The sequence below is a fragment of the Ovis canadensis genome, chromosome 15, assembly GCF_042477335.2.
Source record: "Ovis canadensis isolate MfBH-ARS-UI-01 breed Bighorn chromosome 15, ARS-UI_OviCan_v2, whole genome shotgun sequence".
Classification (NCBI taxonomy): domain Eukaryota; kingdom Metazoa; phylum Chordata; class Mammalia; order Artiodactyla; family Bovidae; genus Ovis; species Ovis canadensis.
In genome coordinates this window covers 42141545-42169471 of record NC_091259.1, presented here as the reverse complement: position 1 = coordinate 42169471, position 27927 = coordinate 42141545, and the positions used below count along the sequence as shown (strand labels likewise).

The 27927-nt window shown below is 46.7% G+C and overlaps 1 protein-coding gene across 6 annotated transcripts; it reads left to right on the top strand.

Annotated features, from left to right (window-relative positions):
* The first annotated feature begins 244 nt into the window (after nucleotides 1-244).
* On the top strand, nucleotides 245-27080 carry SCN3B (sodium voltage-gated channel beta subunit 3). 6 transcript variants are annotated; one of them, XM_069554221.1, is made up of 6 exons: nucleotides 245-1151; nucleotides 9945-10108; nucleotides 13469-13694; nucleotides 19467-19605; nucleotides 22706-22811; nucleotides 23147-27080. In XM_069554221.1, the coding sequence occupies exons 1-5, from the start codon at nucleotides 1097-1099 to the stop codon at nucleotides 22767-22769; spliced, it is 648 nt and encodes a 215-aa protein (XP_069410322.1). In that variant the 5' UTR covers nucleotides 245-1096; the 3' UTR covers nucleotides 22770-22811; nucleotides 23147-27080. The 6 variants fall into 6 exon arrangements, with proteins under 6 accessions (XP_069410322.1, XP_069410324.1, XP_069410321.1 ...); XM_069554223.1 differs by having other exon boundaries at nucleotides 283-1151; nucleotides 23316-24567; XM_069554222.1 differs by having other exon boundaries at nucleotides 598-663; nucleotides 1067-1151; nucleotides 22706-24567.
* The last annotated feature ends 847 nt before the right edge of the window (nucleotides 27081-27927 follow it).

Sequence of the window (27927 nt, the reverse complement as noted above, 5' to 3'; positions counted from 1 at the left end):
TGTGCAGGAAACCGGAGTGGGGTTGCCTGGAGGGTGTGAATGGGTGGGAGGAGGCGTGCCCCTGCTGGGGAGACATGTGGAGATGTGAAAGGGAAACCTGGAGACAGCCGGCGAGCAGAGAAATCGCGGGGGCTGAGGTGTTTGCGCAGCTCCGAGCTCCTCCCACGCGCTCGGCAGCCGTGATCAGCCCTGGGAGGGGCACGCCTGTTTGGGGGTGGGGAGTGTTGCACGAAGGGGTGGGTCTGTGGTGGCAGTGAGGGTGGAGAGCCGCCTGCGCATGTCAAGGCTGAGTGAGCGCACACGGGCTAGGGGGCCTTGGAGAAGGGCAGCTGGTCACCTGCCACCCAGGGTCGGGGCCCTTGCACGATCTTGTGGGCGAGCTCCCGGGAAGGGGTCCATCCCCCTTCCCTGCCGCCCCACCTCTGAGATCGCCGGCCAAACAGAAGGTTCCACCTTCTCCTTCCTGGCCCCTCCGGATCTCCCCGGGGAGCCTGGGCGGGTGTGGACGGTACCGAGGTGGAAGGAATTTTGTAGCTCAGACGGCAGCTCCGTGTTGGTTTCGGGTGTATGGGCACGCCCAGTTGGTGAAGCCGCCAGGGCGGATGAAGCCGGCGCTCCCGGGTCTGGGTGGATCCTGGTTGGAGCGTAACTGTTCGTAAGGAGGTGAGAGGTGGATTAACATGGACCCCTTCGACAGCCCAGCCGCCTAGAGCCTGCCGGCTGCTCGGTTCCGAGCCAAGCTTTCAGCGACACGCAAACAGGAGACTGGAAGTTCCGGGGTGGGCGGGGAAGGCACTGTCCGCGGTGCTGATCCGGATCCCAGCAACGGGCTCTGGGGAGCGCTCGCAGAGCTGCCTATCCGCTCCCTCGAACTGGGGCGGTCCGCTAGGGTGGCTTGGAGCTGAAACCCCCCCTTGGCTCCAAAACCCCGCAGAGCCTCTCCAGTCACCGGCGCTTGGCCTTTATTTCAGTCAGAAAGTCGCCTCCTTGGGCCAGTTCGTCCCAGAGGGTTTCCTCGAAAGTCTCTGAGAGGGAGCCGTTGTTGACCCAGGGAATCTCTGTTTAGCCCCGGAAGCCACCCGCTGAAAAAAAAAAGATGCCTGCCTTCAACAGATTGTTTCCCCTGGCTTCCCTTCTGCTCATCTTGTGGGGTAAGTACCAGCACCCTGCCATGCGAGGTGCAGATAACAGTAATAATGTTAACAATAATAACACATTGATATCGTTGGTGACAACAAGGAGCCCTGGTTGGCTTCCCTCTGTACATGTCTGCCAGACATGGGATCCAGAGGAATTCCATGAGAGCTAGGATTTTGAGATTGGCAAAAGGCCTCCCTGTTTCTCTGATGCTTTATTCCCGAACCTCCCTTGGTGGTTTTCCCACCCTGCCTCCCGTTTCCTGCTAATTACAAAGTATTTTTCCCCCTTTCCTGTTGCTAAAAGAGAATGCTGTCACGTTCATTATTTAAAAAAAAAAATCTTGATTGCAGTTGCATTTCGTTTCTCAATGAGTTCTTAAAATTAATTTTTATACATTAAAAAATCTGGATGTGTGCATTTTGGAAGTGAAAATACTTTAGTTGTTAATCCTACTGTTTAATTTTAATAAGTAAAATAGGCTTCAGCCATTTGCAGTAATATATTAGATGAACAGGCACCTGGGAATTGCATCTTTTTTCTTTTTCATGAACATGGGGAACTAAGGTGCTTTGGTGTTTGGGGAGCTGGATTTTTTTGCCTTCAAAGATAAGTAGGTTCTTGTTTATCTATTGTGAAGCAGTGAGGTGACCTTCTCTCTCCAAATAAGGGAGTCCTATACTTGCAACAGTAAAGCTGAGCAGAGTGGTGTTAGAGATGGGCTTGAAGTGGGGTGCCTGCATGTGTATGGCAGAAGTTAATGAATCTACATCTAATGTCTGGATGTGCGACTGAGAGAATGGTTTACTGTATTAATGTATATGCCTCAGCGTCTGAATGTGTGTTCTAGCTTGTGTTGGAGCATGTTAGCATGGGCATCTGAATGGATTGATGAGGATGTAGTAGTGTGTGTGTGTGTGTGTGTGTGTGTGTGTAGTTGTGTGTAGTTGTGTAGTTATGGCATTCAGTCTTGCCAACTTAGATTCTCAGGTCAAATATACATGCTCTCCAGTTGTTATATTGCTTGACATCATCTTAGCTACCTTCCTCCATGCTAAAAATCGATAACCAAGATAATTAGATGTGAGCATGCCCACCTACCTTACTGAAACTAGGTATGTGGGATTATGCTCTATGATTGGCATGAAACTCATTCTGCTAGCGCAGTGGCAGATATGCTGATGGGAATTGCCTCTTTACCTTATTATCTCTTTATTAAGCCTCCAGGACTAACTCTGGCTGCCAGCATTATCTGGATTTTGCATGTGACCAGAAGCAGAGCCAAGCTTCCTGTTGAACAAAATGCCTGATTAGACAGGCTGTGAAGGACGAAGAGGGAGAGTAATGCCAGTCCCAAGGGCAGACTCACTGCCATCCATTCCCAGTAGAGTAGACCAGATCTGAACATGAAGCAGACATAATGGGTTGCCAGTGATCTCACCTGTCTTGAAGATGAAAGGCTGAGATTTCCTCAGGGGAGGTGAAGACTAGGGACATGAGGCTTAGGAGAGGTTCTTCGGTCTGCGTAAGAAAGAACACGAGTAAAGCCATCACAGGTGAAGTTGTAGAGGAGCTTGGGGTGATGTTCTACAAAGCCTTTCTTCCCAAACCCTAATTTAAGTTTCTAATGTCTTTGCCTGAATTCTAGTGGAGGGGAGAGTATGCTATAGTCTAGGACGTTTTAACTAGGACTTACAAAGCCTGGATCAGAGTCTTAGCTCTGCCACTAGCTTTTCGTGTCATAACCTGAGACTATTTGGTTCCTCAAAGATGTATATTTGGAAATATGTAAGTCTGGAAGTTGGGGCAGATATCTAACATCCTTTTTAGCTGCACAGTTGAATGGTAGGGAAATGATTTACAGAATATTGCTAAAATGGCAGTGTGCCCATCTTCCTCTCCACCCCTCAATCCCCCTGCCAAAAAAAAAAAAAACCTGGGGAAGAAGTATATGTGTTACACCTATCCTTGTCCATCCTCAGCTTCTGAACATGGTTCACCAAGTTGAGAAGCTACAAAAGGGAAAGAGGCACCTCACACCAGTTAGAATGGCCATCATCAAAAAAATCTACAAACAACAATTGCTGGAGAGAATGTGGAGAAAAGAGAACCCTCTTGCACTGTTGGTGGGCATGTAGACCGATACAGCCACTATGGAGAACAGTATGTGTGTGTGTATCAGTCGCTCAGTTGTATCTGACTCTTTGCAACACCATGGACTATAGCCTGCCAGGCCCCTCTGTCCATGGGCTGTTCCAGGCAAGAATACTGGAGTGGGTTGCCATTTTCTTCTCCAGGAACAGTTTGGAGATTCCTTAAAAAACTAGGAATAAAACTACCATATGATCCAACAATCCCTCTAGTGGGTATATACCCTGGGAAAACTGTACTTGAAAAAGACGTATGTACCCCAGTGCTCATAGCAGTGCTGTTTACAATAGCTGGGACATGGAAACAACCTAAATGTACATCGACAGATGAATGAGTCAAGGAGATGTGGTACATATACACAGTGGAATATTACTCAGCCATAAAAAGAACATGTTTGAGTCAGTTCCAGTGAAGTGGATGAACCTTGAATCTTGAACAGAGTGAAAGAAATCAGAAAGAGAAAAACAAATATCATATATTAATGCATCTATATGGAATCTAGAAAAATGGTGCTGATGAACCTATTTGCAGGGAAGGAATGGAGACTCAGATATAGAGAAAGGACTGTGGACACAGTAGGGGAAGGAGAGGGTGAGACTAATGGAGAAAGTAGCGTCAACCTATATACAGTGCCATGTGTAGAATAGATAGCTGGTGAGAAGTTACTATGTAGCACAGGGAACCTAGTCTGGCAGTCTGTGATGACCTGGAAGGATGGGATGGAGGAAGGGAGTGAGGCTAGGGAGGGAGGACATGTATGTATAATTATGGCTGATTTGTATTTTTGGACGGCAGGAACCAAAACAACATTGCAAAGCAATTTCCCCCCAATTAAAAATAAATTTTAAAAAATAAATTAATTTTAAAAAGGCACACACACCTAAAAAGAGAAAGAGATAGTTCAGGAAACTTTGCCATTAAATGTTAGAGAGAAGGCCTCACTTCACAAATGCTATCTCATTTTATTTGCATGTAATTCCAGTATTGGAAAACACTTAGCTTAGATGCATTCACCCTTCCCAAACTGATTAGTCACATGATGCAAATGTGAATGGAATTTTTCCATTCTTTTATTTTCTGCATGAACTGAGCAAAATTCCACATTTCCTTCATTAAAGTAAATAGTAGTAATGATAATAAATCCACACTTGCCTAGTGCTTTACAGTTTACAAAGCAGTTTTCAAATGAAGATTTGGTCCCCATAGCAATCCAGTGGTGTTAGTCAGGGAAAGTAGTGTTGTTTCCAGTTTAGAGATAAGAAAATAAGTGCAGGGAAGGAGAAAGGACTTGTAGAGAACTCTTATCTCGTGAGTTTGGTCTTCTAGTGCTTGTTGTAGCTCTTGTGGTCACACCTGCTGCTATCTATACAGGATTGCAAGGTGGGCATCTGTCCTTTCATTTCTCTTTGGAGCCACCCTTCCACTCCTCTTCCCTGGTGGCTCAGATGGTAAAGCATCTGCCTATAGTGCGGGAGACCCAGGTTCAATCCCTGGGTCGGGAAGATCTCCTGGAGTAAGAAATGGCAACCCACTCCAGTATTCTTGCCTGGAAAATCCCATGGACGGAGGAGCCTGGTAGGCTACAGTCCATGGGGTCGCAAAGAGTCAGACTGAGCGACTTCACTTCCACTCCTCTCCCAAGCCTAGGGCCTTACTCGTCACCTCCTAGTATCTTCTCAGCTCTTCCTCTCCACGTCTACTCTCCCAGATGTCTGTTGTGCTGGGGAATGTTTTCCTCTTTTCCCTCAGCAACCCATTTTTCATCCCATTCTCTCAAGGCTTTGCTAAGTGACTGGCTAGATCTGATAGACCAAGTCATTTCAGGGTGTTCATATCTACAAATCACGTCATTTTTACCTCTTTCTGGAAAGTTTCACTTTCTAATCAAAGCCTTTATGTTCTTAATACAAAGGAAAGCAGTGTAGAGCAAAGTCAAGAGGGGCAATATAACCAGATAACCAAAGAAGAGAAAGATTGGAGGAGTTGGTTACATACACATTACTATCCACTGCTTAATATAGATAGATTAATGCTATTCCTTAGTTAAATATAATCATAACCAATCTATTCTTCCTTCTTGTTTTCCACATTATTACTATGGAAACAGCAGAGGAGATCAAAGGTCAAATGATTTGGCCAAGGTTATTCCAGGAGTTTCTTATTTATAGGCAGCAGGGTGGGTTGAATGTCTACCGTACATACAGTCTTTTCTAGAAATCTAGAGGATTTCATGAAAAGAGAGGAAGTTGTATACTGGAGACTCACAGGGTGGAGAAATAGACTTTACCTCTGGATGGAAGGAGTTGTTGTTCAGTCACTAAGTTGTGTCCAACTCTGCGACCACATAAACTGCAGCACGCCAGACTTCCTTGTCCTTCACTGTCTCCCAGAGTTTGCTCAGACTCATGTCCATTGAGTTGATGATGCCATCCAACCATCTCATCCTCTGTCACCCCCTTCTCCTCTTGCCCTCAATCTTTCCCAGCATCAAGGTCTTTTCCAAGAAGCAAGTCATGTTGCAAAGGGCAAGCGAATAAGAATGAGTGGATTTTGTGGCCATTTTTCAATGTCTTATCTGGGACCTCATGAATTTAATTGACCTCATGAGCAGAGTTCTTTCTTAGGAGTTCAGACTGGACTTTGGCAAAGAGAAGGTGATCAGTGGGGCTTACTCTCTGATGATTGCCTTACTCAGGGGCATCTCAGAACAAAAGAGAGGCTTCTATGCCCTGCTGACCATCCTGACTACATATATTCTGCTTTCCCCCCTTTTACTATAAAACTCATCCACTTGCTCACTGGAGTACATCACCTCACACCTATTCAAGGACATTAGTCCAGCAAACTACATTTTCAAGCCCAGCAGCTCTATTGCTATCTTCATCCAAGCAGAATCACTGAACCATCTCTCAGTCTGATCCCTGTACCAGCCTTTTAACTGTTCTGTTTGCGTCCACCCTGTCCTTCCTCACCTCTTCAGTTTATTCTCAACAGAGCAGTCAGATCATGCCGTGGCGCTCTTCCACTCAGAACCCTCCAGTGCTCCCATGTCATTCAAAGCAGAGGCCAAAGTCCTAGTCATGGTCTACAAGGGCAGCCACGATCCGGTCCTGGTTTATTTCTTCTACCTTGTCTCCTTCTAGTCTCACTTTGTTCCCTGCACTTTATTATTATTTTTTAAAATATCTTGGGACTTCCTTGGGGGTATGGTGGATAGGAATCCGTCTGCCCCCAATGCGGGTAACACAGGTTCGATCCCTGGTCTGGGAGGATCCCACGTGCCTCAGAGCAACTAGGCCCATGGACCACAACTACTGATGCCCATGTGCTTAGAGCCTGTGCTCCACAAGAAGAGAAACCACCGCAATGAGAAGCCCAAACACCGCAAGGAAGAGCAGATCCCGCTCACCACAAGTGCCACACGCAGCAACGAAGACCCAGCGCAACCCCCAAAAATCTTATTTATTTTTGGCCGTATCCAGTCTTAGCTGCAGCACAAACCTGAGGCATGTGGGATGTCAGTTGCCAGACCAGGGATTGAACCTGTATTCCCGGCACTGGAAAGCAGATTCTTAGTCACTAGCCCCCAGGGAAGTTCCTGGTCCCTGTGGTTTCTTGTGCTCTTTGCTTTTGCCAGCACTCTCCCGTCCTAGGACTCTCGAGTTGCTTTCTCCTCTGTAGCTTTCACACAGATGTTCATATAGCTTGCTCCCTCCTGTCTCTCATTTGGTGCCTGCTCCGTGTCATCGTCTCAGTGAGGCTGTCTCTAATGATCCTTTGTACCGAACATGTTTGTAGAAATCATCCCATAGACAAATTTATTAGGTCTTATTTCCAGCATTTTGTTGATGAATAAACTGAGTCTCATAGAGATTAAACCGTCTATCAAACTGGGATTTCCCTGGCAGTCTAGTGGTTAGGACTTGGTGCTTTCACTGAAGGGACCTGTGGTCCATCTCTGGTCGGGGAACTAAGATCCCACAAGCCACTCGGTGCAGCCAAAAAAGCAAAAACAGCCCATCAAACCCAAGCCTTCAGTTGCCCAGTGCCATCTTCCTCCTGCCTCTATAAGCGTAACTGTACATTACTTGGAACATTTTCCTATTTTCCTCTGAAGTCATCTTCATTGAACTAATTCATCGTTACCACATCTCATTAAATATACATGTGCCTCAAGACTCCCTGCTACATGGGATTTTCAGTGCATATTCTCTACCCTTCTATCCACTCACAAACTTTTGCATAGACCATGCTTTCTTAAAAAAAAGAAAAACAAAATAAAACAGGCCTATCCTCAAGATTTCAAATGCATCACATTCTGAAAATGTTTCTGATCAGTTCTCTCTGGATAAGGACCCTCCCCCCATTAAAGTGATGACCCATATGCAGAAATGTGTGAAATGAATTTGAAATGAGGTGAATGTAAGCAAATTCCAGGAGACAGTGAGGGACAGGGGAGCCTGGAGTGCTGCAGTCCATGGGGTTGCAGTCAGACACGATTGAGCAACTGAACAACAACGAATACGCCAGAGTAGGAGAGCCTCGTGCAGGCTGCCCAATAACAGCAGTTCCAGCTTGCTGAGAGTTCTAAAACCAAGCCAATGAAATTCATTTTATCTCAATATGCTAAATTTTATCATAGTGCCTCTAGTTTTTAAACTCTATGTCTAAAAATTAAATTTGTTCCCTTCTAAGTCAGATATTTCATTTTTCACTCTTAATTAGTTGGTCAGTCTCATTTTAAGCTCTGAATACAGCTTTCCTCTACTTTTAGAAAGAACTATCTGCCTGTAGAAGAAAAGACTGACCATTCACAGTGGACCAAGTTTTTAAATGACAGTGTGTATTGTTTCATTTTTAAGGGCTCTGTTTTTATCATTAATGAGAAGGTGGCCTCAAGAGGGGTTAGAAGTCCTAATATAAGAATCCTAGATGCTCCTCTCACTTTTGAGCCTTCTGTATAACGTGTAAGCTCTCTTATGAAAAAGTTTTTTGTATTTGTTAACAGCTTCAGTACCAGGGGGAAAAAAATGTTTTTAATTGAGCAAGCCTTATCATGTAATTTTTGGAGCTGGTCAGAATCTATTTTCTCTTCCACAGAAATCTATTTTCTCTTCCTTCAAATATTTGAAGACAGATGTGTCAGTGTCCAGGCTAAGCACTCCCGGCCACCCCGCTGTGTTCTTACCAGACTTCGCCCCAGACCCTCTCCATCTTGCCTTCCCCTGTACATGCAGACTTTCCTTTTGTACACTGTGACACCCAGAACTGATCCTCATAGTCCAGATTTGTTCTGAGCAGCACAGAGGAACTGTTTCTCCTTTGTTCTACAGCTACATCTGTTAACACAGCCCACATTTGCCCTTGCTGTGTTGGCAATCACATCCCACTTTTGATTCATTCTGAATTTTCAGTCTGATGTACTTACCCTCTTCAATGGGCCACAAGTTTCTAGGGGGCAGGAACTATAAGTCCTGACCTCTGGGTGGCATGCGAGGTGCCCTCCAGTCTGAGCCCCCCACAACAATGTTTTTCGCTTCTACCACTCTGCATTTATTTTTCTATTTTGTTTTGTGTGTCTTTTGATATAGAAATAACTTAGATTTTAAAATTCTCTCCCTTTAAGAAATTTGAACATGTTTGTTACTGCTGCTGCTGCTGCTAAGTCGCTTCAGTCGTGTCTGACTCTGTGCGACCCCATAGATGGCAGCCCACCAGGCTCCCCCGTCCCTGGGATTCTCCTCTCTTCTAATTTTATGCATGCCTTTTTTCATGTAATTTTTTCTATATTTTTGTGTGTGGTGTGAGACTTTGTTGTTGTTTGCTCTTTTATTGGAGTGTAATTGCTTTACAATGTTATGTTAGTTTTCCCCTCCCGATTTTTACCTGTGTCTCTCCTCTTCTGCGTGAAGCATCGCCCCAGTCCCACGGTCAGCTCACGTCATCCTCCTTGCTGCTCTGCCCTCCACCATGCCTCAGAATTACCTACATTTCCCATAAAACACAGATATGCTTACATCTCTCCATGGCCTTGAAACATATGCCCTCCCCCACTTGTGCAGTACATATAGAGGTCCCCACAGCATGGGTCCGATCTCCCTTTCTGGCCTCGAGTCTCACCATCCTTGTGTTCCTCTCTCCCCAGCTCAGCTAGGAAGAACTGCCCCTCCTCTGGGAACAGAGTACGTTACTAGTATGTCAGTCACCACGGTCTGGTTTCATGACACTTAGGAGTATGCGTTCCCTGCTAGACTATAAATGCCTTTGGGGAGTGGTGAGTGTTTTGTGCAACTTTGAATCTCAGCATCAGGCCTGTCATAGGGTAGATTTCAGTGGACGCTGGTTCAGTGAAGGGGTGCATGCCGTCAATGGGTGGATGCAGAGGTACCCTGTTTGCACCTAGATGCTGAGTCTTTGAGGGCAGGGCCAGATATGTGCCGCTCGCAACTCCCTGTTTCTGGTGAGCCTCTCGGTCAACGCCAGCTCATCCCTGCCGGTCGGGAGAGTGGGGACTTGGGGGGCTACTTACATGTGCATGCTATTTTCCCATGTGTCTCATGGTTCTTCCTTCTCTGTCTCTCCTCCCTCCCTTCTTGCTCTCCCTTCCCTCTGCCCCACACCTCCTGGCCCCTCCCTGTCTCCTGGCCTCTCTCCAGTTGGCGTCTGCTTCCCCGTGTGTGTGGAAGTGCCCTCGGAGACCGAGGCGGTTCAGGGCAACCCCATGAAGCTGCGCTGCATCTCCTGCATGAAGAGGGAGGAGGTGGAGGCCACCACGGTGGTGGAATGGTTCTACAGGCCCGAGGGCGGTAAAGATTTCCTTGTATGTCTGACTGCTGACTCTGGCCTTTGCTTTGCTGGCCTCTGCCATTTTGCACCTGGCTCCTGACAGTCTGGGGGAATGACGATCTGACAAACACTGGCTCTTTCTCTCCAAAGAGAGACAGCTCCTCTGCAGATAACTGACAGCCTCAGTGTAGCCCAGCCTCTGGGAAAGGGAGGGTGCCCAGCCAGCTCCGAGCATTCCTGGTTATAAACAGAATAACGAGGGAAAAGACATAAATAGTATTTAGAGCCCACTGTGCATCAGTCACCCCACTAGGCTGGTGTTTTCATTTAATCTCTGCACCATCCTACTGGATGGATTAAATTAGTAGGAAAACTGAAGGACCTCCCTGGTGGTCTAGTGGTTAAGAATCCACCTGCCAATCCCTGGTCTGGGAAAACCCCACATACTGCGGGGCAACTCAGCCCGTGTCCCACATCTACCGAAGCCCTCGAGCCCTAGAGCCTGAGCTCTACAACAAGAGACGCCACTGCAGTAAGAAGCCTGTCCTCCGCACAGAAGAGAAGCCCCCACGTGATGGAACTAGAGAAAGCCCCTGTGCAGCAGCGAAGACCCAGCACAGCCAAAACCAAATTTATTTTAAAAATTAAAATAACGCTAAGTGTTATTAAATGGAATGACATGCGTTTAACTCATTTAAGTCTCACCATCTCTTCATCTCACCCCTGAAGTAAGAATGTCAGGGGTGACCAAGGCTGACGCTCAGCCAGTACATGTACATCAGTGGGTCATTTGTTTGAGGCATCCTGTAGTGGTTGCTGCTGCTGGTGCTGCTAAGTCGCTTCAGTCGTGTCTGACTCTGTGCGACCCCATAGATGGCAGCCCACCAGGCTCCCCCATCCCTGGGCTTCTCCAGGCAAGAACACTGGAGTGGGTTGCCATTTCCTTCTCCAATGCATGAAAGTGAACAGTGAAAGTGAAGTCACTCAGTCGAGCCCGACTCTTAGCGACCCCATGGACTGTAGTGGTTACTTGTGCTAAATCTCCCTAGTGGCTTCACCACCATCCTTCCCACGAGGAACCTCTGACCTCCTTGTGATCTGGGAACTGAGGTATCAGCCATGACCAATGTTAGTCTGATTGGTTGGTGCCAGTGCCAAAATGGTGGTTATATAATCTGAGTACCAACTTGGAAATGAAAGTTATTCTCACTTTCATTCTCTCTGGGGCCAGGCTGCGTGGGATTGGTTCTTAACTCCACAGCTTATTAACTTTTGTTCTTGGACAAATTGCTTACCCTCTCTGTACCTCACTTTCCTCATCTCTAAAATGGGGATATAAACTATAGCTACTTCATAGACTTGTTACCAGGACTCTTGAGCTATAATTTTTATTTATTTCAGTTTTGGCTGTATCATGTGGCATGTGGGATCTTAATTCGCTGAAAGCGAAAGTTGCTCAGTCATGTCCAACTCTTTGTAACCCCATGGACTATACAGTCCATTGAATTCCCCAGGCTAGATTACTGGAGTGGGTAGCTTTTCCCTCCTCCAGGGGATCTTCCCAACCCAGGGACTGAACCCAGGTCTCCCACATTGCAGGTGGATTCTTTATCAGCTGAGCCACAAGGGAAGCCCCTTAATTCCCTGACCAGAGGTCAAAATCATGCCCCGTGCAGTGAAAGTGCTGAGTCTTAACTACTGGACCACCAAGGAAGTCCCATGAGCTATAATTTTTAGCATGTTTAAAATAGTTCTGATAGAGGAAACACTATATTAGTGTTTGATTAAGAACACACACAAGCACAACACACGTGCATGCGTGCTCAGTCCAACTCTTTGGGGTCCTACGGACTGTAGCCCGACAGGCTTCTCTATCCATGGGATTCTCCAGGCAAGAATCCTGGAGTGGGTTGCCATTTCCTCCTCCAGGGGATCTTTCCAGTCCAGGGACTGAACCCACGTCTCACGTGTCTCCTGCATTGGCTGGTGGATTCTTACTGCTGAGCCACCCAGAAAGCCCAATACACATGCACACAAGGGGCAACTAATCCAAGAAGTTTGGTTAGTAAAGAGAGCTTAGATACCAAACAGGTTGTCTGAGAGCAGATACAAAGCCCTTTTTACTGTACTGCCTCATCTTCCTGGAGGCAGGTTTTTTCTCCACAAAGACCTAATGGAGACAACATTAGGATGAAATTGAATTTTGCTTGCTCTTGTCTCTAGCTCTCCTAAAGCTGGGCTCATTTCTAATTCTAGTCTGGACATGTCATTCTGAAGTGGCTTTGTTCCAATCAGGTGCCAGGCCTGGGACAGTAGCTTTCCCAGTACCCAGCTCAGGGCTGACCTTGACCAAAGCTAGTGTCCCAGGAGCTAGTGTTACAGGAACCTGGACATCTTAACCAGGTGGAGAAATTCCCATGAGCCTCAGGCCTGGTTATATGCCAGCCACCTGCTCTGCTTCCGGGCCTACCCAAAGTGAAAAGATGGCTCAGATGGAGGAAAAGAAGCTTTAACAATTGTGCTGGAAATACAGAGTAATGGTAATAGAAATTTCTGTGAGGATGAAAACATTCCACATTCATGCTGTCCAACTCAGAAGCCGCCGGGTACAGGTGGCACTGAACAGTTGACACGGGGCTAGTGCAACTGAAAAAGCAGAATTTCACATTTTATTTAATTCCTAGTAATTTGAATTTTAATGTAAGTAGCCATGTGTGGCCAGTAGAGATTAGATGAACTGCACAGCTGTAGAGGGGAAAAAATAGGTATGTCAGAAGGTGGAAGTGTTGGAGGAAAGAAACGTAGAGATGAGCTCTAACTCCACCCAGAGTGGAGGAGCCGATGCACGCACATCACTGGCATCTCTCTGCTCATCTGGGCCACTCGAGCAGCCTGGGACCCCTTCTTGTGGCCTGGCCATGACTGCCCATGTCCCCTCAGTGGTGATCAACTCTGAGAGCCACATTTGGAGGCTGGAGCGCTCAGACCGTTCATGACAAACGAAGCTGCCTCTGCCTCCACCTCTCGCTGGCGGCCCCCACGGCACATCTTTCTCTCTTGTTCCTCTTTTCCATGTCCTTCCAGTCCTTCCTTTCTCTCAGTCTCCTTTATGCGTCACTCATCTTCCTCCGTTCTCTTTCTTTCCACCCCCTTTTCCTGCCTGCCCCTTCCTTCCACATCCACGTGCCCTGACCGCCCTGTGCCTTTGTCCGCCCTGCCTTGGCTCTCTTCCCTGCCCCGCTCTGAGCCTCCACCCCACTCCCACATTTGGGGAGCTCCTGGCAACATCATCCCCTTCCGCCTGTCCACGCACCATCTAGTCCTCTTCTCTGCCCTGTCCTCACCTCTCCCTGTCTTCTCTCATGGCCCTCCCCCACTGTTTCTCCATGTACAGATCTACGAGTATCGGAACGGCCACCAGGAGGTGGAGAGCCCCTTCCAGGGGCGCCTGCAGTGGAACGGGAGCAAAGACTTGCAGGACGTGTCCATCACTGTGCTCAACGTCACCCTGAACGACTCCGGCCTCTACACCTGCAACGTGTCCCGGGAGTTTGAGTTCGAGGCACATCGCCCCTTCGTGAAGACTACTCGGCTGATCCCCCTCCGTGTTACCGAGGAGGGTAAGGCTGGGACTCAGGCTCTCTCAGGGGAGGGAAGACAGTGGGTCTCCACACAAATGAGCCCCTTGAAGAATGCAAACTCCCACGTATTTGGAGTGTTGAGATCTAAAATTGCCACTGCTGGCTTGTCTTCCTGGAGTGGCCAGCTCCTGGCAAGCTGCCCGAGAGCTTGCCACTGTGCCTTTCCTCGAAGCAGAAAGGCTTGGGATGATAACGCAGGAATCTTTACCTGGTCCGTGGCCTCGCACCCTCAGAGAAACAGGACAGCCTTTGCGAAGCCTGAAACTGCCAAGTCAGCTCCATCTTCTCTGGCCTGTGTTGAATCTCTGATTCCATGGGCTCAGAGAAATCTCCTGAGGATCTCTAGAGGTCATCTACCTTCCTGTCTGTGATCCATACAGACCTTTAAACCGGTGGTGCTCAAACTTCAGCCAGCCTCAGATTTCCCTGCAAGACTTCCTAAACCCAACCATTCTGATTCCATACACAGAGCCTGAGAATTTACGTGACTAACAGATTGTCAGGAGATACTGATGCTGCTGGGGACCACACTTTGAGAACCAGTGCTCCAAACCATGCCAGTCTTTGTCATCTGTCTCCCTCCACAGTAATCATATGAGCACCCCCTCCTCCATGCGTGGTGTCTCTCATTACATGACTTCATGTTCAGCTGGGAGAAGGGGAAAGATGTTTAGCTCTCTAGTCTTTACATTTTTTCAGATTTCCCCCAGGTGGTTTCTTGTTAGGCTGGGAAGTCCTTTCATCATTCTAACTGAACTTAGAACTGTTCTTGTTCTGCTTTTAATAGACTCGTGTTTGGGGCACCATGGCTCCTCGCCCCTTGCAAATTTTCCTTCAGGTGTCAGCAAAGTGGTATAGGCATTTCCCTCTCTGTTTTCTCACCCAGGCAAATGATGATGCCATTGTACCTAGCTGTTCCTAGACCATCTATTTCCAGCACGTTCTCAGCGCTTTGGCTGCCCCAAGATGCAGGATGGTGAACAGACAAAAGCTGTGAGGCAGGAGAGGTAGGAGAGGGCACATTAAAGCCAGGCTCTTCCTAGAAAAGGATGCCAGGAATCCTGACTTCCAGGCCACAAATATATCATGGTATGGTGATAAAATTCATGATGCAAGAGAGTGACCAGCAAGAGTGAGCGATGTCATGATTTAGTCATGATTTAGACTAGACTAAAATGGAAGGTAGGTCAATCCTGATGGTGCACAGGGATGCTCAGGGCGCTTGGCTCAGACTTGATGAACCACTTCCCCTCTGCAAGCCCATCTCTTCTGTGTGCATGGAAGGGCTTGGGCTGAGACCTCCCTAAGGGATCCTCCTCTGTTTACACACTTGTGCTCCCTGGGGGAAGGGAGCCTGGCGCCCTCTACTGTTCACTATCGGGACTGTCGGCTGGTGACTGCCAGACGCTTGGAAGCTGCCTCTGTCTCTACCTCCTGCTCTCAAAGGTTTTGCCTCCAGAGTGGGGCAGCCAGTGGAAAGTGTGGCGAAGTGAAGCCTGTCTGCCTGCCAGGCACCAGAGCCAGCTTTGGGTAGGAACAGAGGGAGAGTAAGTTTGGTATCAGAGCCACCAAGCCCCTCAGGCTCTCTTAGGGCTGGAAGGAAGCTTGGCTTTCTTTCAATCTAGGGGTTCTAACCAAAGAACAAGGTGTAAATGGCTCTGCACCATTCCTGCAGTGTGAGTCCAGCTGGTCGGGGTGCTGTCTGGCGTATGTGAGTTGGAATGACTCCCCTGGTGATTGGAGGGTGCAGCTCTGGTCCCCCATCCTGTGTCTGGGGGACAGAACTCTGAAGAGGAAGGCTTGCCCACACATGAGGCACCTTAGCGCCAGAAGCAGGACTGCAGTCCAGGTCTTTGCCTCTATTTGCTCTATTTCCACTACGTCTTTTCCCCACAGCACCATCCCACTCTCTGCCACTTTTGCTTTCCTCCCCACCCCCTGCGGCCCCTTGGCAGCCCCCTCCAGCCCACCCCCAGATATTCACTGCTGTCTTGCTGCCCCCCTCCACCATGATACACCCCCATGTCTGCTCCACCCCCGTGGTCCCAGACCCTCTCCCTTCTCTCTGCTCAAGCTGGACTGACGCTCACCTCCCGGCTCTAAGACAGAAAATTTTCTCTTCACCTAAAGGCTAATGAAGCTACTAAGGACAGCTTCCTACAGTACGACTGCTGGCTACTGCATTTTTAAAAAATATTTATTTTTTACACAGACCCAGAGGCTGCACAAAATGTGGGACCTTAGTTTCCTGACCAGGATCCAAACCTGCATCCTCTGCCTTAGAAGGCAGATTCTTCACCACTGGACCACCAGGGAAGGCCCTGATTTCTGCACTTAAACAGAGATAGGGGACTTCCCCAGTGGTCCAGTGGTAAAGAATCTGCTTGCCAATGCAGGGGACACAGGTTCCATCCTTGGACTGGGAAGATGCCATATGCCGAGGAGCAACTAAGCCTGTGCACCAACAACTACCAAGCCCACGCTGTAGAACCCTAGAGCCGCAACTACTGAGTCCGAGTGCTTCAACTCTTGAAGCCTGCGCACCCTAGAGCCCATGCTACGCAAGAGAAACCAGCGCAACAAGAGGCCTATGCACTGCAACTGAAGAGTAGGCATCAGTGTAGTTCAGTTCAGTCGCTCGGTTGTGTCCGACTCTTTGTGACCCCATGGACTGCAGCACGCGTGCTTCCCTGTCCATCACCAACTCCCAGAGCTTACTCAAACTCATGTCCATCGAGTCAGTGATGCCATCCAACCATCTCCTCCTCTGTCGTCCCCTTCTCCTCCCGCCTTCAATCTTTCCCAGCATCAGGGTCTTTTCTAATGAGTCAGTTCTTCGCATCAGGTGGCCAAAGTATTGGAGTTTCAGTTTCAGCATCAGTCCTTCCAATGAGTATTCAGGACTGATTTCCTTTAGCACTGACTGGTTGGATCTCCTTGCAGTCCCAGGGACTCTCAAGACTCTTCTCCAATACCACAGTTCAAAAGCATCAATTCTTCAGCGCTCAGCTTTCTTTATAGTCCAACTCTCACATCCATACATGACTACTGGAAAATCCATAGCTTTGACTAGACGGACCTTTGTTGGCAAAGTAATGTGTCTGCTTTTTAATATGCTGTCTAGGTTGGTCATAACTTTTCTTCCAAGGAGCAAGCATCTTTTAATTTCATGGCTGTAGTCACCATCTGTAGTGATTTTGGGGGCCCCCAAAATAAAGTCTCTCACTCTTTCTATTGTTTCCCCATCTATTTGCCATGAAACAATAGGACCAGATACCATGATCTTAGTTTTCTGAATGCTGAGTTTTAAGCCAACTTTTTCACTGTCCTCTTTCATTTTCATTAAGAGTAGCCCTGACTTGCTGCAACTAGAGAAAGCCCATTTGTAGCAAGGAAGACCCAGCGCAGCCGAGAGAGGGAGAGATTGAGTGCTTTGAGTCGAGCACACTGCAAATCAGGCTGTAGCCAGCCCATGAGAGGACATTTAATGTGTATGGCATTCTCCTGTGCCTCCAGCTCCAGTTAGAAAACCTGGGTGCTCCTGTAACACTTGGACTGCTTCTCTGAGCTGAAGGTCATGGCTGCGGCTATGCTGTGCTTTTAATGAGCTAAGCCTTGAGGGTGACTTGGGTCCTGTGAATAACCAAGGACCGTGAATGTAATTTGCTGCTGAGAGCTAGCAAAGGGAGGTCTGAGTGCAGCCTTCCTTCTCACTAGGAAGGAATACGTATCAGGACATTTGGCATGTAGCATGTTTCATTTATTTTTTAATTAAAAAAAATTTTTTTTGGCTGTGGCTCACAATTGTGGGATCTTAGTTCCCTGATCAGGGATTGAATGCCAGGCTACGGCATTGAAAAGGCTGAGTCCCACCAGGGAATCCCTGATCATGTTTTAATTGTCATTTTTTGGGTTAGGAAACATGGAAGATCAATATTTATTTATATTCTTTCATTCAACAGATACTTATTGAATAACTCAAGTATTCCAGGATTAGAGAACAGGCTAACAATTCAGAAATAAATATATTCTTAAAAAGCACACAGTCAGTACAGAAGGGTGATAAATGCATCACAAAACAACCTGGGAAGTATTATAATGGATAGAAAAGTGCCCGGAGAAGGACATGAGTGATAATTCTGCATGAGAAGTTGAGGAAGGCTTCACAGAGGTGGTGGCTTCTGTGGCGCCTAAAGGAATCTGTGGGAGATTGAAAAGCAGGAGACAGTGTTGGCACAGAGGTAGCAGTGGGGTGCGAGGTGCAATCTGGGAAGAGGAAGAAGAAATGTTCACAGATTCCAGAAGACCACAGTGTGTATGAGTAGAGAGGTTTTTCTGGCCAAGAGAATGGAAGTGAGGCAAGGAAGGCTTCACGGAGAGTGGCCTTGAGCGCCCGCCCATTGAGCGTTAATCGAGTCCTGAGGGAGATGTAGAGCTCTGAAGACTTTTCAACAGGGATACAGCAGAATCAGATCCGTGTTCTGAGGACTTCGTGGTGGTCCAGTGGCTAAGACGCCACACTTCCAATGCAGGGGGCCCAGGGTCTGATCCCGAGTCAGGGAACAAGATCCCACATGCTGCGATGAAGACTGAAGAGCTCACGTGTTGCAACTAAGACCCAGCACAGCCATGTAAATAAACAAACATTAAAAAACAAACCTGCGTTCTGGAAGTAGAACTCTGGGGACAGCCTGGTTCGTACACAGAGTTCTCCAGTCCTTATTTCTGTTTGGGTTTGGGATGACCTGAAAGGAAGCTGAGCGGGGGCCGTCTTTGTTTCTAATCCAGACTTGCAGAGAGCATGCCCAGGAGACTGGGTAGGTTAGCGGCACTGGCCTTGTCCCCGTTTTCTGATACCCTGTGTCTCAGGACATGATGCTGTGCCACCCCAAGTTCAGAGGACAGAGTCTGTAGACCTAGGACATGTGCCTCACACCTGTGCAGACTTTTACATCACCCAAGGTACTATTTTTAAAATTTTATTTACTGACTTACTTTTGGCTGTGCTGGGTCTTTGTTGCTCTGGGCTTTTCTCTAGTTGTGGCGAGCGGGGGCTGCTCTCTAGCTGCAGTGCACAGCCTTCTCTTTGCAGTGGCTTTTCTTGCTGCGGAGCACAGGCTTCAGGGTACGCGGGCTTCAGCAGCTGTGGCACATGGGCTCAGCAGTTGTAGCTCCCGGGCTCTAGAGCGCAGGCTCAATACTTGTGCAACACGGGTTTAGTTGCTCTGAGGCATGTGGGATCTTCCTGGAACAGGGATCGAACCCGTGTCTCCTGCATTGGCAGGCGTATTCTTTACCACTGAGCCACTAGGGAAACCCTTACATCTTACAGATATTCTTAAATACATTAGATGATGTACGGTGTGAATTCTTATCCTTACTTTACAAATTGAGAAGCTGAGTCTTAAATCAGGGAAATGACTATTCAGACAGCAAGAAGTAGGAAAATGGGGGCTCAGCTGTGTGGTGTATCTCATCCGGCTCCAGGATTCCTTCCACTGCTCTACAACTTCTTCCCCAAGCCACCCCTCTCCCCCATGTCTCCCTCCAGAGCATCTGAAGAAAGTTAGTGAGAAAGCTGACAGACACCAGAGCTGGAGGATATTAAAGCTCTTTGATAACTCCTCAAGTTCCTTTAGACCATTGCATATTTAAGACTCACCTAAAAATAGGCCTCATACATTTTGAAGCTCAGTGACAGCTCTGGGTTTGTTGGACTGCGCATTCTGAGTCTCATTCTCCCCCTTGCAGCTGGAGAGGACTTCACCTCTGTGGTCTCAGAAATCATGATGTACATCCTCCTGGTCTTCCTCACTCTGTGGCTGCTCATTGAGATGATATATTGCTACAGGAAGGTCTCGAAGGCCGAAGAGGCAGCCCAAGAAAATGCGTAAGTCCAAAGATGCCAAAATAGGGATAGCCTGCACCTTCAGAGTGCTTGCTCTCACGGGTGAGGTGGTGAGCGATTCACACAGTCCTCCACTTTCCCTCACAACAACCTTTAAGGTAGGCAGCAGGCATATACCCATTTTACAGATGTGAAAGTTGAGCCCAAGACCATTTGCCCCAGACCATTGTAAGAAGCAAAGCAAAGTTTGACTTCACGCCTTTCATTCTTAGCCACCAGGTAAAGCCCATCAGTTGCCACCACAATCCCATAACACTGCATTTTATGACCATTTTTTAGATGCTGAAGCAGCTCACACAGCCTAAGTGGTTCGCTGAGGCTGCACCTCAGCATGAGGTGGAGAGGAGAGGCTGAAATTTGAACCGAAGCCTGTCTAATGTCCATGCTCTTCCCATCACATTCAGCTGTCTGCTGTAAACCACAGAGCTCATCAGGCTACCTGCGCACTGCCCTTTATTAGCTAAGGAGCTCCAAACATGTTCTTCCCCCTGGAGCTTGGCAGTGACTGAACATCCAGAGAAGGGCTCTACCGCTTCAGTGTTCAGAGGGTGCCCTGGCCATTTTCACCAAGGCTCCAGTATGTGGAACAAATGATGGGATCTGAGGGGCCACTCTGGCCTGTTATTTGCAGAGAGGAACGAGAGAAAATAACCCTCACAGATGTACACAGCTGAGGCGACAATCACAATCTAGGCTGCTGTCACCTGGAAATGCTTGATAAGATAAAGTACCTTTTTGCATGATATCTGTCATCTCGGGAAAGTAAAAAGTTACAACTGACCAAGATGGAAAGATGGAAAGAAATGATATGCTGGGGAGGCTGTCATTCCTGGTGACCTAGGTGATCAGATTTTAGTGCTTGAGCAGAGTAAGTGGCCACACCTGGACAGGAAGTTCCACACTTGGACAGGAAGTGGCCACCCTTGGACATAAGGTGCCCATAGTTGGGCTGGCATAAGAAACAGAGTTGGAACTGAGGTCACCAGAAGAGCTAGGATCCTCAGAGGGTTACGACTCGTGCAAAGTATTGATCACAAAATAATCAGTGCACCAGCCCAGGAAAAGCCAAGGAAACATATCTACTTGGCCTGACTCCAAGTACAATCATAAAAGATTCTTGAGAATTGATAACCACGATCCTGCTCTCACAGTGTTTGGGATTTAAATTTATACTGCCCACATGATCCAGGAGCCTCTAAGCTGAGAAAGTCAGTAAAAAAAATTAGTCCCCAGACAGTGATAACTGTGTAAAAACAAATGAAAAACTATCCTGAAGGGACCCACTTTCAGCTGAGGCTTCATAGTGCTCTTCCGATAAAGCACTGCTGAATCTGATTCTACAATCTGGTCCAAAACTCTAAGACACAGCAGGAAACAATTCCGCTCGAGCAAGAGAAATAACAAATGGCAGGATTAAATCCCAGGAACTTCAGACATAAGAAGGATCTGGTAAAATACAGAAAATAAGTTTGTTCGAAAGAATTAAAACAATAAGAGGAGGAACCAAAGCGTAAGATCAGAATCAGTTGCTAAGAAAAAGGAACAAGCAGTTTTCTCCCAGATTAATCTGCAAACGCAGTAAAAGTCCAGTCACAATGCCCACTGGATTGTTCAAGGATAAGCTGATCTTAAAAGTCAGACACAGGCCCAAAGGCTAAAACTAGTTTTAAGCCAGAGGATGGCCAGGTAGTAACTATTTTAGGCTTTGCAGGCTACAGAGGGTCTCTTCACCTACTGTTCTTCCATTTTGTTTGTGTGCAACCCTTTAAACAAGTAACAACCATTATTAGCTCATGGACTATAGTTTGCCTATTTCAAAAAGAAAGTTTTGGGAAAGAATAGGACTTTGCCTATCAGATGCAAAGGTTAGTTATAGAGCTGAACTCACAGACAATAGGACAGGGACAAACAGAAAAGGCAGAGAGCCCCCAAAAGGTTAATGCCTATATAATAATAATAATAAAACCCCATTGGAACTTCCTTGGTGGTCCAGTGGCTAAGACTCCAGGCTCCCAATGCAGGGGGCCTGGGTTCTATCCTTAGTCAGGGGACTAGACCTACATGCCACAAATAAGACTTGGTGAAGCCAAACAAATAAATATTTTTAAAAAACTGAAGGAAGAATGAACTGTCCAGTAAATGGTATAAGGACAATTCTTTATCCATATAGAAAATAAAACAGACTAAACAAAATAAGTTGTGAGAGGATTTCAAGACAAGATAAAATGTAAAACTATAACATTCTATTAGGGAATACGAGTGCATGCATGCTATGTTGCTTCAGTCATGTCTGGCTCTTTGCGACCCCATGGACTATAGCCTGCCAGGCTCCTCTGTCTGGGATTTTCCAGGCAAGTGCAGTGGGTTGCCAAGCCCTCCTCCAGGGGTCTTCCCCACCCAAGGATCAAACTTACATCTCTTATGCCTCCTGCATTGGCAGGTGGGTTCTTTACCACTAGTGCCACCTGGGAAGCCCATAGGGGATGTGAGAATATATCTTTATTACCTTAGAAGATAGAATTTCTTAAAATACAAAAGACACAAATCAGAGAGGGAAAAAATGATAATTTTTATTACACTGTAAGTAAAGACAATCAACAGACTGGGAGAAGATATTTTTAGGACATGAAACCATCAAGAAAAAAGATAAATATCTCAGAAGAAAACCTGGGAAAGCAAATGAACAGTCATATCACAGAAGTACACACCCACATTGCTTATAAGCTTATGAAAAAGATGCTCAGCATCACCAATAGTCAGGAAAATGAAAACATCTATAAAATATAGTTTCCCATCCATCAGTTTGGCTGGTTTAATCTAACAGTACTAAGTCTTGAGAACAATGTGGATAAATGAGAAGACTCATGCATTGCTTATGGAAGGAAAAAACCAAAACTCTTGATTCTAGTCTGCTGAAAGGGCCATTCTTCTTTTCTCTTGGGTAACACGGCCAGAAGGAGATGCAGAGACCTCCTGTTCTAGAGGCATTCTTGTTCCTAGGCCCTCGCTCCTTCCCTTTTCCTGTGTTCCCACCTCTGAATACAAAATGCACTGATTTTCTTCCCTGTCTCTCCTCCAATAGGTCTGACTACCTGGCCATCCCATCGGAGAACAAAGAGAACTCTGCAGTCCCAGTGGAGGAATAGAAGGGGTCAACTCGAGGTGACGTACAGGGAAAGGAGGCGCAGGTAGATAAGGAGGCAGGTGTGCAAGTAACCTTGTTATGCACAAACCAAGGTGACTTGAGATTTGGTCCCTTAGATTTCTACTCTACATAGGGTCCCCATCCTTAGGGTCCATCTTAAAGTTGATGCCCAAGTCATAAACCTCTGTGTGAGATTCAAGTCCTTCAAAAGGTGAATTGCTTTGGCCTCTGTGTTGGGGGCAACTTGAATTCCTTACACACAGTGACAGAAAGTAATTCCCCTTCTCCCTCCTATGTAAGGATCGTGGATTAGGTCAAGGCCTTTGGCTGGGATAGACTGGGCTGGCAATTCTCAGTGAGCTGTTTTATCACTGGTAGGTGGCCTGAACACCGAAGGGCTGGCTGTCCCAGGTCCAGTGATGTCAACTGCATCAGGAGGGTGCCCCAGGGACCACATCACTTCCCTTCGTGCATCCATCCTTTCAGTTCATTCTTCATACATCCACTCACCTCTGAACTTTCACCTCTGCCTTGTTAACTCCATCAGACCTCTACACACCTCAAGACTTTGCCAGAACTGAGGAGCCAACATTTCTACATGACTCAATCTCAGCCTGCCCTCACTTTCAAGCAAGTGGCTCTCATGCCAACTGGACCCCTCCCCTGTGCTCCATTCAACTTAGAACATGTGCTGGAGGTGGACACGTGCGTTGGCTCCCTCTGGCTAGAGCCGGCTTTCTCTCCCATTGCTGCAAATGAATGAATGTCTTCTTGGAAGGAAGCGGGAGTGATGATTTGGGTTAAAGCAAGAGTGTCATGAAGTGAGATTTCTTGAAAGAGACTTGGGAAGTCATACAGTGTGTTCATGACCCTCCTGGGGGATAATGTGTGTGCATCTTCCCAGGTGAGCACACCAACTGAGATGCCTGGGTGGTAGTGGGCACTGGGAGTGAAATCTCAAAGTTCTTCTCAAAATTTCTGTGGATCAGTATTATCACGCATTTTATAAGAGGCACCCAAGACTCAGACAAGATTCAACTCTAAGAGACCTTAAAGGATAAATTGAAGCAGATATAAGCCCAAGGCACTGCCCACTTTATGCTTCCCGAGATGGGATAATTTTATGAAAAGACTTTGAAATTGAATTTGGCCATGGCCCTGTCTCTTTCATAAGCACAGAACTGGGTGGATTACCTGGCTGAGGTGAAGTCTGATTCAGGTAACTAGAAGCTGGCCAGAAAGGTAGAGAGAAGGACGTGAAGTGGACTTGAAGAATTCCTTTAGTGAAAAGATTTGTGAATCTGAGACATCTTCCAGGACAGTGGTCTGGGAATGGTATTGAACTAAGAAATGTGTTTTTAGTCTGAGAAGGATGATGGCAAATGAGTGAGGTGATAGGAGGGGGGCTAACCTGAGAATTCATAATGTCCAGGGTTGGTTTTTTTTTTTCCCTAGGTGTTAGGAGAGCAGATGAACACTGCAGAAATCTTAGTCAATATCTCATGTTTCACTTTGAATGACTGGTTATGTGTGATGTCCTTCAGCACTCTGTGATGGGAGGGGGAAGGATGCTTCGGGACGGGTGGTGAGATGAAATGACTTGGATCTGATGAACAACATATCCCCCAGATCAGAGGGAACTTCTGGGGGGAAGATCCTGCTCCCTTGGCCTTGGGTCTCACCTGAGAAACTCAGTTCATCTCTGCCATCCCAGGGAAGAGTGCCTGAACTAAGTCTTTGTTCACATATTTGAGTGTTGGATTTTATTGAAGAAAACACGTTCCATAAATTCAAGGCCCTTCTCATTGGTAATTTCCCACACAATCCCTCTGAAATAGGAGACAGAATATAGATTTTCCTTACTCTATAGTGAGGAAAATAGGCCTGGATTACTGTGAGGTTTTCTAGACATGTGGCTGGTGCATAGAAGTTCCTTTTGACCATGCATCTAACCTGTGAGCGAGACTGCACGTTTGCCTTTTTTTTCCTTTTCAAAAGCCCAACTCAGCTATTCCCTGAGTGAATTTTAATGAAGTTGAATGGTACCTCTTTTTTTCTTATTTATCCTTGTAAGTAATCTTCTCCTAATTTCTCAGCTCTTCTCATCTTTAATACTTTATTAGGTTATATGATTTACCAAGCATTTTAATTTCAGTTATCTTATTTCTCCTCCATAACTAGCTCTGTGAGGTGGATACTGCAAGTACATTAACAAATGAAGGAATGGGCTGCCTGAGGCTGACAAGCTTTACCAAACCATAAGTTCATACAGGTGGTAATGACCTAGAACCTGGAGAATGAATGAACCTGGAGAACTAGAATCCAGGTCTTCTGAGCTCCCTGCCCAACCCTCTTTCCACAGAGACCACAGCTTCGTCCTTTCCTCTCTTTACTTCCACCTAATCTTTGCCTCTCCTGCACATCCTAAGATATTAAACATCTCTCATCCCTAGTTCCACTCAAGCACTCCTCTACCACTTGGCTTCTTGAGCCATGCTAGAAACATGTTTTCACAGGCTATCTCATTTTGCTTTCCCCCTTTTTGTTGGTTTGTACCCCATTATTTCTTCTGAGTTGCAATTAAACTCCTTCCTGGGAGACTTGATCATGACTATATATCCACAAGATACTGTGATCACCAGCCTACTTCAAATCCTCACCCACTTCCTGTTTCACCACATATCCCTACAAAAGACTCAGATAAATGTGCACTGCTCTGGAAGTTTTACCCGGCATGCTGTTCTTATTAAAGGGCTTAGAAATGTTCTCAAGGGCTATCACCACTCTAGGAACCCCATCTGTTGTATTGGTGCTGGATATTTCCAATGACTAATCCTTAATACAGTTCACTCACGGCCAGTTAGGCTTGGTGTGGTTTTCCCTTTCCTTAACAGCCAGTGAACTTCACTGCTCAACTCGGTTGGCCCTGTAAGCACCTTGCCCTACTGACTTTTACCAACAGCTCAGCCTTGCCTCACAGCCCCAGCTCCTGTGTGGAAAGAACCTTGAAGGTCTGTTCCCATATCAGCCTTTATTTTCAGTCCATTTAAAAGCATTATCCTTCAGTGTCACCACCTCTCCAAACACACACACACCCAGATTTCTGGTTCTCTGAGTTTCTGGTTTCTCCTTAGAGGCCAAACTAGAAATGTTAGTTGGAATTTTTCAAAGCAGGAATAGGCTGGAAATACGTTATGGAGCTAAGAATGGTTAACAGAAGAGATAGCTCCTTTTCTTCCCCCTAAATTACTACATCAAAAAGGAAAATACACCCATCTCAGAATGTGACAAAAATCAGAGATGAAAGATCATATAACTATATCTTGGCAGGAAGAAGCAAGGAGCTAGGTACGTTTCAGAATATATCTTGGTTCCCCTTCCTTTGGGGACCTTGGGCTTCCCTGGTAGCTCAGATGGTGAAGAATCTGCCTGCAATGCAGGAGACTGCAGTTCACTCCCTGGGTTGGGAAGATCCCCTGGACAACAGAATGGGAACCCACTCCAGTATTCTTGCCTAGAGAATTCCATTGACAGACCATGGGGTCGCAGAGTCAGACATGACTGAGCGACTAACACACCCCTTCCCAAGTTAAGTGGAAAGGAAAAATAAAAAAGCACCGTCTTTGCCCCTCCTTTTGTAAATGAAAAACCCCTAACCCTGTGAATCCTCCTAGTACCTCAAACATATCCAGATAGTATAGTACCTGGGGCATCATTATGCCCATCATCCATTCATTCTGCATTTCAGCACCCACTCTGCATCGAGGATCAAGAGAGCCTGAGTGTGCCCTGTGCTCTTATTTTTTAAAATCATCACTCAGGCCTTTCCCAATCTCCAAAACTCCACCGTGGTAGATGATTCATGTCTAGCTGCCCCTCCCTTTCCTTGAGTCTGCGGTAGGACCCAGTAGATGAGCACTTGAAGCAAGTCTGAATTGTAGATCAGACTTAACCCCTATCATAGCCCAGCTAAGCCTCAAAGCTGCTACTATTCTTTTCTCCCCCGTTTGCAAGAGATGCGGCTGACGGGCAGTGTGTGTGACAGGGAGGGAGGCGCTGAAGGATGAGTGCTTGTAGGTTTGTGAAGCAGCATCAAACACCATCAGCAAACTTGTGCAGCCGTGGACCTAATGGAACTTGTTACCACGTTATCAGCTTTGCGTAGCTTTTTCTTCATTTTCCATAGCCAATCTCTCCCTGAACTCTAGAAATGTTCTTCCTGACCACTCAAGATTTCAACAACCTAATGCCTGTTGGTGGTGTTTTTCAGTAAACTCCTTGTTCATGTCAATAAAGTGTCTCTGAACATGGCTTGCTTTGGTTTTGCTTCACTGTGTCTGCTATACACATTCCGGCTTCTACCTGCTCTCCCAGCCTGCATCCATTCTTGAACCCAAAATCACTGGATACAAGCCCAGAGAATGCAAACTACATTTAATAGTCTAGAATTAAGTGCATCATCTCCCCGTTTCCCTTCCTTATCTACCCAAATACACAGGGATCCAAGAGTCTGTGTTCTCACCTGAATGATATCACACAAGTTTCCTGCCAGGTGGTGGAGGGGTTCCCAGAAAGGAAGACCTAGTAAAGGAGGGCCCCCCCCCCACCCTTGCCAGGTTATCTAACATAAAGAAAGAAAATAAAGCTGTCTGCCAAGGTCCATCTTCCTGGAAGGGCCGAGGGCCCCTAAGGGAGAAGTTACACAAGAAATTATCATTGGTATTCAGTCTATCATATGCTTCTGTAATAACAATAGTACTGATTAATAATGAAATCAATATAAAATTATCTCAGTATAGTACTAGCCACTATACCAAGAAACACACATACATATACACCAATGTATTTTATATTATCTCAAAATAAACTCAGGCTTGGAATAATGGTTGGGGCGGCCCAAGAACAAGCCTGATAAAATAGTGATGCTTCAATCTGGACTCGGATCTGATTCCCAGACTTCTTCTCCATTCCACTTCATGAGGCTGCCGCCCTCCCCTTGGAAGGAGGTCTTCGATGCTGAGTGGCTGGCAGTGCACCTGTGTCTGAGTGAAGTGGTCCCCAACCTTTTTGGCACCAGGGATCAGTTTCATTGAAGACGATTTTTCCACGGACCGGGTGGGGATGGTTTCAGGATGACTCAAGCGCATTACATTTATTGT

Coding starts and splice junctions, on each gene's coding strand:
- SCN3B (XM_069554221.1), top strand. CDS start 1,097: ATGCCTGCCTTCAACAGATTGTTTCCCCTGGCTTCCCTTCTGCTCATC. Junction 13,695..19,466: donor CCTCCGTGTTACCGAGGAGG/GTAAGGCTGGGA, acceptor TCCCCCTTGCAG/CTGGAGAGGACTTCACCTCT. Junction 19,606..22,705: donor GAGGCAGCCCAAGAAAATGC/GTAAGTCCAAAG, acceptor CTCCTCCAATAG/GTCTGACTACCTGGCCATCC.